A 16,191-nucleotide genomic window follows, 5' to 3' on the forward strand; every position below is an offset into this window, starting at 1 on the left:
TGGGTCTTCCAGCAGGACAATGACCCCAAACATACGTCAAAAAGCACTCAGAAATGGATGGCAAAGAAGCGCTGGAGAGTTCTGAAGTGGCCAGCAATGAGCCCAGATCTAAATCCCATTGAACACCTGTGGAGAGATCTTAAAATTGCTGTTGGGAAAAGGTGTCCTTCCAATAAGAGAGACCTGGAGCTGTTTGCAAAGGAAGAGTGGTCCAAAATTCCGGGTGAGAGGTGTCAGAAGCTTATTGATGGTTATAGGAAGCGACTGATTTCAGTTATGTTTTCCAAAGGGTGTGCAACCAAATATTAAGTTAAGGGTGCCAATACTTTTGTCCAGCCCATTTTTGGGGTTTTGTGTGACATTATGTCATATTTGCTTTTCTGCCTCTGTTTTATATTTGTTCCAATACATACAAAGGGAATAAACATGTGTATAGCAAAACATGTGTTAATGCAATACCTTTTTTGTGTGAAATACTTGATTTTCAGGAAAAATATCAAGGGTGCCAACAATTTCGGCCATGACTGTATATATGGGAATGTGAAGGATGTAGGCAGCTTTCACATGTTTTATAAGACTGGTATTGTTGATCTATTATCACATAGCAGCTCACAAAGGCTTTTGTTTATTTTGTAAACTTTGACCATGGATACATTTTAAGAGAATCTATATTATATTCTGTGCTGTAACCTTCTGTATCAATAAAAACAAAAACCTTGTAACTTGATGAAAATTTCCTTTCCCAATCGCATATAACAGTGAGCGTCATTTTTGGTTAATAAAGCAAACAGGCAGCTACTTCAGGCATGATAGTTTAGGAAAGTCTTGGTACTTGGATCTGGACCTAGTTTTCTATGCATAGTGCCAGGTTATCTATAAATTCAGGGTTCAGTATTGGGGGGGGGGGGGGGGGACAGGCACACATCTATTGTGGTCATTGTAATTATGCCCCCATTGTCCTCTATGGGATGACGGCTGTAAACAGATGTGTGTCCATTTACATCGCCTGCATTTGATCTGATCTGCTGAAAACAGACGGGGATCCATTCACCATCTGGTGACAGATGTAAACACAGGTGATCTGTTTACATTCAACTGCCTATAGAGGAAAGCGGCTGTGTCTGTGTTCACGCTGCATAAGTGGAGTGGAAATAGACCTTTTATCCGCCTCATCCGTTAGGATCAGCTGACAGATACCCCGCTGAGCAGGAGGAAAATATTTTCTACTTTGTTTTTTTTTTTTTTCTAACTTGTGTCATATATTTAAAGCAGTATTAAACCCAAAAGCACAGCTTGCCAATTCTTAGATGTGATGGCTGCATTAGTTAATTTGTTTAGGTTTTTCTTTTTTCTATTTTCATCTGGTGATCTGGCCAGTGAGTCTGTTGTTTTTCAAGAGAAAAGCTCTCTTGCAGTTACAGGGATGAGACAAACCATTTAACAATGGAAGGGGTGCTTACAATGATCAGCTTTTTTTATGTAACACCTTTTAACCCAACAGGAAAAACTGTTTGCTGTAACAGATTATAAAGTATTAGCTGGAGTTCAGCTTCAGTTTTTCACTGTATTCAAATCTTCTAGTACTTCTAACATTCCCCTTCTCTGACCGATGATGCTGCTGTACAAATCTGCCCCTGTGCTCATTCCTTCAGAATGGTATCTGTAGAATACAGGAGGTGTGTTACTGACCAGATCAGAAAAAAAAACAAAAAACTAATTCAGCCACCACATCTAATGATTGGTGAGCTGCAATTTATTACATTTTCAGTTTTGGGTTTAATACCGCGTTAAGCATATTGCTTGTATGTTTCATTTTTGTTTTGTTTCATTTTTAATGTGCTTTCAGAGAAGTTTTGTCTATTGGCTGCACTCCATGGGTATTTTTTTTTTTCAACCTGACTTGCTCTGTAACCTAACCCGCTGTCCCTATGTCCATCCCATAATTGGTACCCTTATTGGCAAGGCTAAAGCTGGCCATATGTGGATTGAACTTTGGCTGCTTCAGCAGGGACCAGCTGAATTTCTATTCATGTATTGGCAGGCTGATGTAACAAATACTATCGCACATTAAGGGGTCTATTTTAGTAAAAAAAAAATGGTATGGCCATTTGTCAAGTGAATCTGCATACACACTTCCTTCTGTGCAAATTGGGCATATTCCTTTCTGAGCAAATGTTTTTATTTTGGACATTAGCAAATACCACATCATGGCCACTAGATGGAGCTGTGGAACTTAAAAAATACACATTTATTTGTAGCAAGAGATTCAAAGTGGCCACTCTGGAGAACACTAGAGGGAATTGGCAGATAATTGGTTACATGTATTTGTTCATTCCTCCTAGGGTTGTCTAGAAATGTTGCATTGTACCTCATTGTATCTCTCTGTTACTGAGCACCTTCTAGTGGCCAGGATTTTATTGATGCCCATAATAAAAGAACATTTGTTCAGAAGAAAAAACATCCCTAAAGAACTTGCATGAAGATTTGCTGGATGAGTGGCAATTTATTTATTTATTTTATACTTAAATTGTCCCCATAGTATTCAAATGTAACTAAAATAATGTTTTTCTTTTTTAATACAGACAGAAGTATGGATGGCAATTTTAATAAAAGCTTGAGACCTGAGATCATAGAAAGCACAAACAGTCAGCAGGCTCCAAGAGTACCAGACGAATCGCTACTAGATGAAAACTATTTTCTGAACTCAGAGGTGCTAACAAAAGTTCCATTTCCTGATGCTGATGAAGAGCAAAATAACTTGTTGAAGGGATACAGTTCTTCTGGTCTGTACTCCCAAGGGAGTATGGAAGAAGGGAGAATTCCTACTGAACAAAGGGAAATACATATCAGCAACTTGCAGAGACTTACAGAATTCATTCCTCAGCTAAATAAGCAGTCCATGCTACAGTCCATTAGAACGGACTTCAAATTGTCTAGAGAGAGAGAAACAGAGGACACATACTCAACTAAGGAAACAGGCCGTGAACGGATATTCCAGGACACACTTTCCAGAGAGCCAGAGTCCAGATTGAGAGGAAGTTTTAACACTAAGCAAGGTAAGTAGTACTCGGTTTTTATTATGTGCAGAATTCCAGTATACAGTTTTATAAAGTGATGTAACTGGGACGGAACTAGGAGTTGTTTAACCATTTACCTGCCGCCGTATAGCAGATATACTGTTACACAGCAGCACGGGTGCGCATTATCACGTATATATACGCGATTTTGCATTTCCGGGTAGTGGGGCTTGTGTGAGCCGTGCCACCATTCACGGCTGCGGATGTCAATCACCGGGTCCCGGCCGGTGATTGCCGATAATCACCAACGGGGAGGAAGACTGTTTTGTTTACAAACAATCTTCTTCACTATCAGCTAGGGCATACTGCTCGGGATGCCTGTGCACAGCCATCCTGATCAGTGTGCTTACAGTGAAGCCCCCCCCCCAGTAAAACACTCCCAACACACAGTTAACCCTTTGATCACCCCTCACATTAACCCCTTCCTGCCCAGTGTCATTAGTACAGTGTCAGTGCTGTTTTTTAGCACTGATCACTGGGGATATCAGTGACACCAAGTTGGTTTCCCCCCAGTGTCAGAATGCCCGCCACAGTCCCTCTAAAAGTCAATGATCACCGACATTACTAATAGGTAATTTTAAAAAAATTTAAAAATCCCAGTATCTATACCGTCATTTGTAAATGCTATAACTTTCACATAAACCAATTAATTTACACATATATTGAGATTTTGTTTTTTAGCAAAGACGTAGCAGAAAACATTTTGGCCTAAAATGTGATTTTTTTTTTTTTTTTTTTCTTTTTAAACATTTTTACTGGACATGTTTAATAGCAAAAAGTCCAAAAATATTTTTTTTTTCCTCAACATTGTCGGTCTTTTTTTGCTTATAGCGCAAAAAATAACATTTTAAAGCACACACTAAAATGTTTGGGGTATTTCTTACAGTTTGAGGCCTTGTTCACACCTTGGTTCGGAAATGTCAGTTTTTCTAAAAGTGTTCTGAAAAGGCAAAACGATAACAATTGTTCTCTGTGTGCCCTGTTCACACCACAACACTAGTGTCATGTGGAGATTTTTTCTGCACAATCTGCAACGTGTATAAAACTAATTGAAACGTGCATGTAAACTGATGTCTCTGCAAGTAAATTCTGCGCATCAGTTTTCATGCATGTATAGTGTCAACAAGCCCTGAATGTTTAATATTTTAACTGTCAAAGGGCAAGTCTACAGTAAACTAATTTTGTATTAGTAATTTATTTTGAACCTGTAGAAATAAAAGAAATAACACTGTAAGCGTACAGTAATAAACAGATTTTTTAAAAATTATTACAAAAAAACAAAACCGTAAACAAAATTAAATGATTTAGTTTACATATCTGAAAAGGAGTGGGAAGAAGTACTAACTTATTTACTCCCCTTCTCCATAATTAATAACAAATTATCTAGCTTCCCATCAGTATAAAGTTATACAATAATTAATTATTCAAATATATTATCCTAATTACCAATAATCTTACTATACAATCATACAAACATACATACTTACATATATGCATGCACACATACATAGATATATACAGAGGGTAAAATAAGTATTAAACACGTTACCATTTTTCTAGGTAATTATATTTCTAAAGGTGCTATGTCTAATAAAATGGAATGACATAGGGAAAAAAGTATTGAACACATGAAGAAAGGGAGGTGCAAAAAGGCATAGAAAACCAAGACACCAGCTGAAATCTATCAGTAATTAGAAAGCAATCCTGCCCCTTGTCAGTTCAAATTATCAGCTTGTTCAGTCTCAGCTGACTCATTACCAAGGTGTCACACAAGAAACATTTCATGAGGGGTAAAAGCAAAGCGCTCTCTCAAGACCTTTGCAACCTTATTGTTGCAAAACATACTGTTGGCTACAGAAGGATTTTTAAAGTTCTGAATATTCCAGTGAGCACTGTCGGGGCCATAATCCGGAAGTGGAAAGAACATAATTTCACCATAAACTGGCCATGCCCAGGTGCTCCTTGCAAGATTTCTGACAGAGGGGTGAAAATAATGATCAGAAGAGTTCTCCAAGAGCCAAGGACTACTTGTGGAGAGCTTCAGAAGGACCTGGAATTAGCAGGTACTATTGTTTCAAAGAAAACAATAAGTAATACACAGAACCGCTATGGCTTGTATGCACGCTCACCACACAAGACTCCATTGCTGAAGAAAAAGCATGTTGAAGCTCGTTTAAAGTTTGCTGCACAACATTTAGACAAGCCTGTGAAATACTGGGAGAATATTGTCTGGTCAATTAAGACCAAAATTGAACTCTTTGAATGCCATAATACACACCATGTTTGGAGGTCAAATGGCACTGCACATCATCTCAAAAACAACATACCAACAGTGAAGTTTGGAGGTGGGAACATCATGGTGTGGGGCAGTTTTCAGCAAATGGTACTTGCAAACTTCATATCATTGATGGAAGGATGAATAAAAAAATGTACCAAGACATTCTTGATAAAAATTTTCTGAAACGAAGGTGGACATTTCAGCAAGACAATGATCCTAAACACAAAGCCAAGGAAACTCTCAATTGGTTTCAAAGAAAGAAAATAAAAATAGAGCTGCTAAAATGGCCCAGCCAATCACCTGACTTAAATCCATTAGAAAATCTTTGAAAGAACTAAGGATCAGAGTTCATAGAAGAGGCCCACGAACCTTCCAAGATTTGAAGACTGTGTGGAAGAATGGGTCAAAATCACACTTGAGCAATGCATGCGGCTAGTTTCTCCATACAGGAGGCGTCTTGAAGCTGTCATTACCAACAAAGGATTTTGTACGAAGTATTAAATATATTTCAGTTAGCGTTTGCCATACATTTTTCCTGCGTCATTCTATTTTATTACACACAACTTACTTTCGGAACTTATTTGTTTTGGTTTCTTTGTATGTATCGATTGCATGGGTTGTTACCGACGTGGTGAAAATTTTATGTCAATAACGCCTTTAGAAATCTACTTACTGAGAAAAATGGTGACACGTTCAATACTTAGTTTACCTGCTGTACATTATAGATACAGACATACAAATGCACATACACACCCAGACAGAACCAAAGGCAATACAAAATATGTCAGTAGCAAAATAAATAAGCATTAATCCACAATAATAGTTCAAACACCTTCATTCTTGTACCTTGCAAAACTAATCTCTTTATACCTCTTTTTAAACTTTTTTTCTACAATGTAACAAAAAGTTGTTACAAAGATGAGGGGAAAAGGTAAAGTATCTTACAGCTCCAAAGGTAATCTTCCTAAACTGCAGCTATGCAGCTACACTGTGAGTCAGGATTCTCAAAGGACCTTCATGGTGGTTTGATTTTATTTTTTTCCTTTTAATGCCCTGGGAGTAGGGGCGGACTGACCATTCAAGCACTCGGGCACTGCCCGTGGGCCCGGTGTCAGTAGGGGGCCCCATGAGATGCCCTTGGTACCTTTCATTGGCTTTTTCATATGCTTTTTTGGGTGTTGGCGAGGACACGGGCCCCATGATCCCCTATTGCCCGGGGGCCCCATGAGTTGTCAGTCGACCCCTGCCTGGGAGCCCCATAATCTATAGCACTGTTATGCAAATTTTTACTTTGCCCTCAAGATAGTGGAATGTTCCATATAGTAGTAATAATAATAATAAAAAAAAAAAAAAGACTAGCACTCCAGAGCCTACACCCTAATGACCTAAAGATAGATTTTTACTAGCAGACCTAGAGTAATGAATAATTTTTCCCCAAATAATGCACATTTTTTGAAGGTGAAAAAATGTGCATTTATTATTTTTTGTTGCAGGATCCTGGAAAGCATTGTACCAGCGATCAGCAGATTCATGTTTCTTGCAAACTTGTCAGTATATTTGCTTGCCCTTACGGGATGTAGGGGCAAGCAGACATACTGACAAGCAAATCAATGAACTCGAACAGCACTGTGGTAGTTCATTTGAGAACTATAAGCTGACAGCTTGCTAAGGCTATCTGGACTAGTAGTTTTCTCAACGCATACGGTATCGCAGCAAAAGAAATCAGGTCAAAGGCACTGCCTGCGGAGTTCAGAGACAGAATTATTGCAAGGCATAGATCTCAGGAAGGCTACAAAAAAGTTCTGCTGCACTGAAGATTCCCAAGAGCACAGTGGCCTCCATAATTCTCAAATTGAAGAATTATGGCACAAGCAGGACTCTTCCAAGAGATGGTTGCCTGGCGAAACTGCACAATCAAGGGAGAAGGGCCTTAGTAAGAAAGGTGACCAAGAACCCAATGGTCACTTTGACCGAGCTCCAGAAATCCTGTTTGGAGGTGGGACAACCATCACTGCAGCTCTCCACCGATCTGGGCTTTATGGCAGAGGGGCTAAATGGAAGCCCCTCCTCAGTGCAAAACACATGAAAGCCTGCTTGGAGCTTGCAAAAAAATAAATAGAAACACATTTGTTTGACAAGTTCTTGGGGGGGGATGAGGAAGTGTCCCCCATTGTACATCCATAATCAACCACCTTGTCCAGCAATGTGTGTCCATGTCATTCACAATGAATGATGGTCGCCAACCGACTGCTCCCGTTGCCTGCCTCTCACTGAATGACACCCTTTTTTCCCTTTACCACTGAAGTAAATAAAAGGGCAAGGGTGACCGGGTGACCTTGACCACGTTTATATTCGGTCAGTGATGTCATAAGTTGGTGGGGTCCCCCCATGCCGTTTAGATGGAAATCAATAAACCTGTCATTTATTTTGAAATGACCTCAGATGTGTCTCAAACTTAGGCTGTCTACAAAATCTCAAAGCCCTTAGACACAGACACAGGTCCTTTACAATCTTATTTTTTAAACTATATTTTAACATGACAACGTGCATTAAAATGTGTGTGTGCCACTCTGAAAGTAAAAATGTGGAGGCTTTAATTGGATTTAAAGAAGACTGAGATGCCTGCAGCTGTAGGCATCACCCCGGTACTGTTTTTTTTTAGAGCTGGCAGTCAGCTCTTGTACAAGCAATCACAGCGGCTAATTAGCCTGGAGCTGAAGTGGATTAATTGGAATTTGCGTGGGCAGTATTTTGGGCTTTGTGGCACTGTTGGGTATTGCAGCGTTCTATTTAAGTTATAAATGTCCATAAATGGGTTTCCTGTAAAAGTCTATTATAGGAACCAGCAGATCAGGGGGTGTCTTATCTCCTCATCACCCCTTCGTATTCACTAGTTTCTTGCGTCAAGCTCCATGTCATGCCATATTGTGTTCTGTATTAGTAGATAGGAGATGCAGGTATTTGCTTAGTTTCTTGGGTAAAGGTAAAGCATTTAAGGGCTTTTTTTTTTGTTTAAGAAAGGGTTGCTTTAACCACTTCAATACTGGGCTCTTTTACCCCTTTCCTGCCCAGGCCAATTTTCAGCTTTTGGAGCTCTCGCACTTTGAATGACAATTGTGTGGTCATGCAACACTGTACCCGAACAAAACTTTTTTTTATCATTTTTTTTTTTTTTTTTTTGAGACAGAGCTTTCTTTTGGTGGTGTTTAACCATTTCAATACCGGGCGATTTTACACCTTCCTGCCCAGGCCATTTTTCACGTTTCAGCGCTCTCACACTTTGAATGACAATTGCACGGTCATACAACATTGTACCCAAACTAAAATTTTATCATTTTTCTTCACACAACTAGAGCTTTCTTTTGGTGGTATTTAATCACCACTGGGGTTTTTATTTTTTGCTAAATTAACAAAAAAAGACCAAACATTTTGAAAAAAAAACACGTTTTTCTTTGTTTCTGTTATAAAAGTTTGCAAATAAATAATTGTTCTTCATAAATTTAGGCCGAGATGTATTCTGCTACATGTCTTTGGTGAAAATAACCCAAATTAGGATGTATTATTTAGTTTGTAGGAAAGTTATAGAGTTCACAAACTACGGTATAGATCTGAATATTGATCAATCCTGAAGTACTGACAGCCAATCTAATTTCTTGAGGTCCAAGAATGTCAGAACAGTACAGATATCCCCCAAATGACCCCTTTTTGCAGAGTAGACAGTCGGACATACTTCATAAGAGGAATGGCGAGTTTTTTGAAGTTGTATTTTTTTGTCATAATTTTTCGGAAAATGAAAAAATTAAAAAAATTATTTTCACTATTTTTTTTTACATACTGTCACCAGTGCAGTACAGCGTCATCATATAACTGGCATGGCGGTGATCAGGGACACTGACTGGTGACAGTATGAAAAAAAAAAATATATATATATATTTTTTTTTATTACATTTGTTTTTATTTTTTTAAGATTTTTTTTTTTATATTTTACTATGACCAAAGTAGTACAATGTTACCATAGTAACATTGTACTACTTTGGGGAAGTGATCAGTTTTTTTTTTTTTTTTTTACACAATTTGCTGATAGCAAAGAATTACTTTGCTATAAGCAAGCATTTACCTAAATGAAATCGATTCATTCTGGTTTTTTTTTTTTTTTTGTGCTTAGCTGTGATTTGGCCACAGCTAATCACATGACATGTGACCTGCTGTGACCATTCACAGCTAGGCACTAGTATACAATGGATGGCATGAATGAAGCCATCCATTGTATACAACTGTCATGTGACCTGCTGTGATTGGTCACAGCAGGTCACATGGTACCGGCAACGGGGGCCGGTACTCAGATCTGTCATCGGCCGTGTCCGAGGTACACGGCCGGTGACAGAACGCGCAAACTGCGCATGTGCGGGAGCACGCCAAATGGCGTGCACCCGGAAAGCTGATGCATTTTTGCCGCCGCCAAACGGCTATAGGCCGGGCGGCTAATGGTTAATTACCACTGGGTAAAATTTTGCAAATAAGTAATTTTTCTCCTTCACTGATGGTTGGCACTGTTGGGGCTGCACTGATCAGTGCCCTGACTAGCAGTGTAGATGTCCCCTGTTAGACTTGCCGGTTACCAGCTCTACTCTCCTCACACTGTGACAGCGCTGAGGGAAAGGAAAAGCCGATAACTGGCAAGTGTGTTTTAAACTGTGATCAGCTGTCGTTGGATACAGCTGATCACATAGTAAATGGCCACTGCGATTGGCCCTTTACTGCAGTGTGTGGTCACATGAGGAATTTCCCTGAGGTGGGTAAGTAGGTCTAGACCAGGGGTAGGCATCCTTTTGAGCATTGTGTGCCCAAAAATGTTTTCAAAGAAATTGAGAATGCCAGTTATATAAAAAAAAAAGTCCACTTTACAACTTTATCATGAATAGGAATTTCTATACAGTAAATGCTGTAAACTATTTGAATAACAGGGGTGTGGAAATATTTGCAAAAACTACTTGTCCAAGGGACTAAATCGGTGCCCCAATCTACTTGTCCCTCATGACAATCTACTTGTCCAGATAAAATTTTTTTTTTAACCAAAACCATATTTAACCATTTGCCTACTGGGCACTTATACCCCCCTTCCTGCCCAAGCCAATTTTCAGCTTTCAGCACTGTCGCACTTTGAATGACAATTGCGCGGTCATGCAACACTGTACCCATATGATATTTTTATCATTTTTTCACACAAAGCTTTCTTTTGGTGGTATTTACTCGCTGATGGGTGTTTTTATTTTTTGCGCTATAAACAAAAAAGAGCAAAAAATGTGAGAAAAAAAACTGTTTTTCTTTGTTTCTATTATGAAATTTTGTAAAAAAGGTAATTTTTCTCCTTCACTGATGTGCATTGATGAGGCTGGCACTGATAGGCGGGCACTGATATGCAACAATGATGGGCACTGATAGGCTGGCACGATGAGGCGGCACTGATGCTGCTGCACTGATATGCAACAATGATGGGCATCACTGACTGGCGGTAATGCTGGGCACTGGTGGGGTGGCACTGATGGGCAAAGATGAGTGGCACTACTAGGAACTGCTGGGGACTTGTGGGTGGCACTGCTGGGCACTGATCATCAGTGCCCTGATGATCGGTGCCGATCTGTCCTCTGACAATTGTCGGTTATCGACAGTACTTTCCTTACTCTGTGACAGCGTGAGGAATGTGCAACCGATAACCGGCAACTGCATTTATTCGGTGATCTTCTGTGTCATTTGACACAGCTGATCACGTGGTAAAAGGCTGCTGTGATTGGCCTTTTACCACATCATGTGATCAGCTGTGTCCGTAGCAAATATCTTTTCTGCGTTCACTCCAATTCCTGCAACTTCACACCCCATTCTCCAGCGACCATTCCTGTATCTTCAGGCTTTAGACCAGCCCCAATTCTTGAACCCCCAGAACTCTGTTCACTATCACACCTCAGATCAGCTCTAATTTCTGCACCTTCACACCTCATGTCAGTCCAAATTTCTGCACCTCCAGACCTCACTTCACCCCTATTCCTGCATTTTTACAACCCAGATCAGCCCCAATTCCTGTTCCTTTAGGCCTGAGATCAGTTGCTTTTTCCTACCTCACATCACCCAAATTCCTGCACCCTTACAGCTCATATCACCCAAATTACTGCACCTTTACACTTCAGCTCACCCCAAATCCTGCACTTTCATACCTCAGATCACCTCAATGCCTCCACCTCCAGACCTCAGATCAACCCCAATTCCTTCACCTCCAAGTCTCATATCAGCCCCAATTCCTGCACCTTCTGGCATAAATGGACCTAGTCATTTCCACATAGATGCTCTAGAATGAACACCAGCCAGTGCTCCAGTCAAGACAGCACCACCTGTACCATGCATAGAATTGAGTCCCTAAACCTGCAGTTCCTAATTTTTTTTCTAAAGTGGTAGTTACCTATATCTATTCTGAAGTTGTAGTTCCCAATAGCAGTTCTAAGGTAGTAGTTACCGAACCTTGTTTTAAAGTAGTAGTTCTTTCTAGTTGGGCGTTGCAGTGAATGGCAGAGGCAGGAATCTGCTGATTCCTGCTGCTGTTTTGGCACCTGTTAACTGCTAGCTGCAGCCGCCAAGCCTGTACAGTAAACTTTTATGACAAGTTGCCGGCGGGCATAGCTATTCCTGGCTGTTCACACAACCAGTGATTACCTATGGTGATTGCTGCTGAATGCACACAAAGTGTGTTTTCAGCAGCCATCACCGCAGGTAATCACTGGCTGTGAACAGTTGTGAATAGCTGCAGCACCCAGTAACCTGTCATTATAGTGTACTGTATGGGCTTGGTGGCTGTAGCTAACTGCTCACTGTTGTCAAAAACGGCTAAATGCCCGTGTGAATGTAGCCTAAATTAGTAATTCCCATTGGCTTTAATTTTATAAAAGCCTTACTGCTTGGATCTTGAAGAAGGGGACATTCTCCGAAAGCTTGTCCTCAAAATTTGTATTTTTGTGCAAATAAAAAAAGTATCACGGACAGTACTCAATTGTTTCTGTCGCAAATGCACTAATACGACTACAATCACCTCAAGCAAAATAAAAGCCTTTTAAAACCCTTCTCCCTCCACATTAAATCCTTATTTGCAATAAGTTACTCATAAAAGATTGTTGTTTAAGAGGTTAATAGCCATTTGAAGATAAACCTCTGGCTATATCCCCTCCAAGCTGAGCCAGGCGCATGCATGCTGAGGAAGAGAAATGTTCAGAGGGAAGGCAGGTACACCAACAGTAAAGCCTTGGCCATGAGCCTGCTCAGGCTAAATGAGTGCTGTATCATAGAGGAGAAAAATACTGAATATAACTGCCCTTTCAAAATGAGAATGAGCAGCCTGGGGAATCCAACTCAATACGGCTTCAGCCTGGAAAGAGCAACGCAAGAACAAATACCAGCGGGATTAGAGGTGGGTCTCCTAGGACTCCCCTTGGGTGCCATCCTTGATGGTGTCACGTGCCACCTCTGGCACCAGTGCTGGGATTGCCTTCCCCTGGTCTAGACCATAGTGTCAAGTAGTAGTTTAAATGAAAGGTGAGAAATGTAGCTTGTTATACATTTACATTGTTTTCTAAAACTATGACTGCAAGGTAAGACTAACAACTTATTTGGTTCAGTACATTTTTGAGTTTACAACCGTGTATTATAGTATAGGCATTAAGCTCCAAAACCGTAAAGTACAATAACATGAGAGAGATATGCATCTTCTCTATTCTAACTTGAACAGCCATTCTTGAATTCTATTTATTGGATTTAACTATTTTGCATATTTACAGGTCAAATGGAGGAGTCTTCACGAACACAGCTGGCAGCACAAGCCCCAGATAATAATTTTAGGGTAAGGCAAGCCTAACTGCAGACATCTATATGTATGCACGCTTTTCTTTCTTTTTTTTTTTTTTTAAACTGGGATAAACACCACACCACAATTTCAGCACTTGCAATACTGATAACTTGGAAAGTCTAGAGATGTTTGTGGTCATCAGAGGAGCATAATTTGCGGATCAACATCTTGGAGTTTTGGGCTATTCAGCTGGCTCTTCTACAATGGTCTTTCCAACCTTTGGGGTATCCCTCTCAGGATTTGGTTCAAACAATGTCACAAGTGACATACATCATTCATAAAGGAGAGATCAGATGTTCCACTGCTCAGGAAGAAGCAGTCTTGGTCTTGTCTTGGACAGAGCTTCGTGGTCCTCTCACTATGCACATTCCTTCCTGGCATGCAAAACTAGTGGGCAGACTTTCTCTGCCATCATCAGCTGAACGGTGGTGGGGTACTGGGCCCTTCTAGAGTTGTTGCCAGAGATTTATCTGTGGTGGGGGATACCGGATGTGAATTTCTTAGCCTTCAGATTCAACTACAAGCTGGACAGGTTTGTGCCCTGGAAAAGGGATTCTTAACAATTGCTTTGAATGCACTGGTGGCTTGTTGGGATCAATCTTTCCCTACCATCCTCAAGGAAAGAAAGTCAAACTCCAGGAAAATGTGCCATCTTGCACGGAAGGTTTATTTCACCTTGTGTGTGGCTGGTGAGTTTCATCACCAACAATAAGTCATGGAGCACATTTTGGCATTTCTTCATTCTTGTGTGGAGATATCTCTGACTCCGATAGCATCAAGGGGCAGATCTCGGTCTTGGCCATTCTTTTTCTAAGACCTGTTGTCTCATTCCTTGGTAAAAAAACTTTGTGCATGACATCTCAAGGATTTTTCCACCTCTGTGCCCTCCTCTTTGTCTCCTTGGGTCTATAATTTGGTCTTGACTGTTTTGCAGCCCTCTCCTTTTGAGCTTCTCTGAGGGATTCCCTCGTCGCTCCTTACACACAAGCTTGTCTTTATGTTTTTCATTACTTCGGCTCGCAGGATATCTGAGTTGGCTGCACTCTCCTGCAAAGATATTTTCCTGGTTCATCACCAGGATAAGGTGGTCTCTGTCTTTTTTTTTACTTAAAGTGGAACTTTAGTCACATAATTAAATTGCTAGATAACTTCAGGCTGGCCCCTTTGGTAGGTCTATGTTAAACATTAACCCCTTGGCGCTGATGTCATACAAATATGCAGCCTCACGGAACTGGGCTTTTTCCTGTGGGGCCACATATTTGTGTACCTGTCCTTGTGCAGGGAAAGCGCCGCACGGCACACTCCCAGCACAAAGACCAGAGTGTCACTGGGAGCCCCGGGTCCTGTTCTAATGATTGTGACTCGGAATTCCCAATTCCAGGTCATATGATCTCTGCGAAAGTCTCTGATTGGCTATCGCAGTGATCAGTTACTGAAGCCTGGCCCTTGTTTTTTTTTTTTTCTCTCTGAATGGAGGAGACACATTGTATCTCTCTCCCCTTGCAGAGAGGAAAAAAAAAACTCTGCGTAAATAAATAAATATAAAAAAAATATAGAAAAATGCCTAGATCAAGGTTTGATCTAGTTCAGGACCTGTGTTAGTGTTTTGGTCACGAACAGGGTCAAAGGTCAGGATTTGTTTTGTGTTTGTAATTCTTTAAAATTGGTATCAGTGTATTTGAGGTAGGACAAAAAAAAAAAAACATAATGCGCACTATTGTTTCTGGGCTGTACTACAGGTACAAACAACAAATAACATACACATATATGGTATCGCTCAATCGTCAGGAGCTGGAGAATTTATTTTGGGTTGTTGGTGGAAGAAACACACAGCTAAATTAAAAAAATATATATTTGTTTTTACTATTTTGGGCCTATTTTCCTTTGATTAATATGAAAACATCAGGAGATATCCATTACCATTTAACACCGAGTGAAAGCCCAATTTTTCCTGGAAAAAAACAAGGTATAATTTACCTGATGTACAAAGTAGTTGTGATGATATGTATGGTTTCACTAACACATTTCAAAGTTGGAACATTTTCCGTAGGCATTAAGATTTGTTTTACCCTTCGGTGTGAAGGGGTTAAAAATAAGTCCCTGTACTGTTTAAAATCCAATAATACTTGTCACCCTGCTCTGCACATGCTCAGTTGATCTGTTTTTTTTTTTTTGCACTGTGTTTAAAATGTAGAGGCAGATCTGCTGACATCCTAAAGATTTACATTTGCTCAGGGGCTGTAGGCTTCAGCAAAATGGCATCCTTCAGCAAGAAGAGAGAGGAACAAGGCTGGAAGCAATTTACAGCACACCAATTTTGCTATACATTTTATATTAGTAAATATACTGTTTCTTGCTAAAGAACATAATTTTTTTTATCAAGTTACTATGGGTAAAGTTCCTCTTTTTAGGTGGGTTCTTTGTTTCACCTGAATTCAGGACATTATGTTTTAATTTTTCTAAACATTTTGAAGAGCAGATGTTGCAAACTTTAGATGTTCGAGCTGTTCAAATTTGTCGGACGAGCCTTACATGTATATGTTGGCAGGATTCCTTAAAGAGACATCCATTGTAAAATCCTTGAAACCTATGGTGTACTTCGCCTAACAATGTTTTTCATAAATACACATAAAAATACATTTTCATATATACAACCATGTTATACAGAAAATTTCTCTCCACATGTGTTTCACAGCATATCATTTTGAGCCCACCTTCCTTAATACAATTTGACTCCTTAATACAAATTAGGATCTTGTCAGGGGGTGTAGAACAATATGTCCCAACGCAATTTGTAGGTCACCAACCTCACCAGGGGCCTGAGGACCACCGATTACACCTAACCACCTCCTGATAGGAGGACCAACAGATATTAACAGTCAACCAAATTTTGGTGAACTTCCCTTCCAAGGATAAAGATAAAACCCCAATTTCGGTACTAATGGAACAGC

The 16,191-nt window shown here is 40.1% G+C and overlaps 1 protein-coding gene across 3 annotated transcripts in view; it reads left to right on the plus strand.

Annotated features, from left to right (window-relative positions):
* Nucleotides 1-16,191, plus strand: part of ZMYM4 (zinc finger MYM-type containing 4) — a 127,626-nt gene that overhangs the window by 19,627 nt on the left and 91,808 nt on the right. For all 3 annotated transcript variants that reach the window (XM_089686332.1, XM_089686331.1, XM_089686333.1), the window contains exons 2-3: nt 2,583-3,056; nt 13,173-13,234. In XM_089686332.1, coding sequence (XP_089542458.1) covers nt 2,591-3,056; nt 13,173-13,234 — 528 coding nt within the window. In that variant the 5' untranslated portion in view covers nt 2,583-2,590. The remainder of the gene's footprint in view (nt 1-2,582; nt 3,057-13,172; nt 13,235-16,191) is intronic.

The sequence above is a fragment of the Staurois parvus genome, unplaced genomic scaffold (genome assembly GCF_062004578.1).
Source record: "Staurois parvus isolate SC_StPar_1 unplaced genomic scaffold, SC_StPar_1.0 ptg000394l, whole genome shotgun sequence".
Taxonomy (NCBI): domain Eukaryota; kingdom Metazoa; phylum Chordata; class Amphibia; order Anura; family Ranidae; genus Staurois; species Staurois parvus.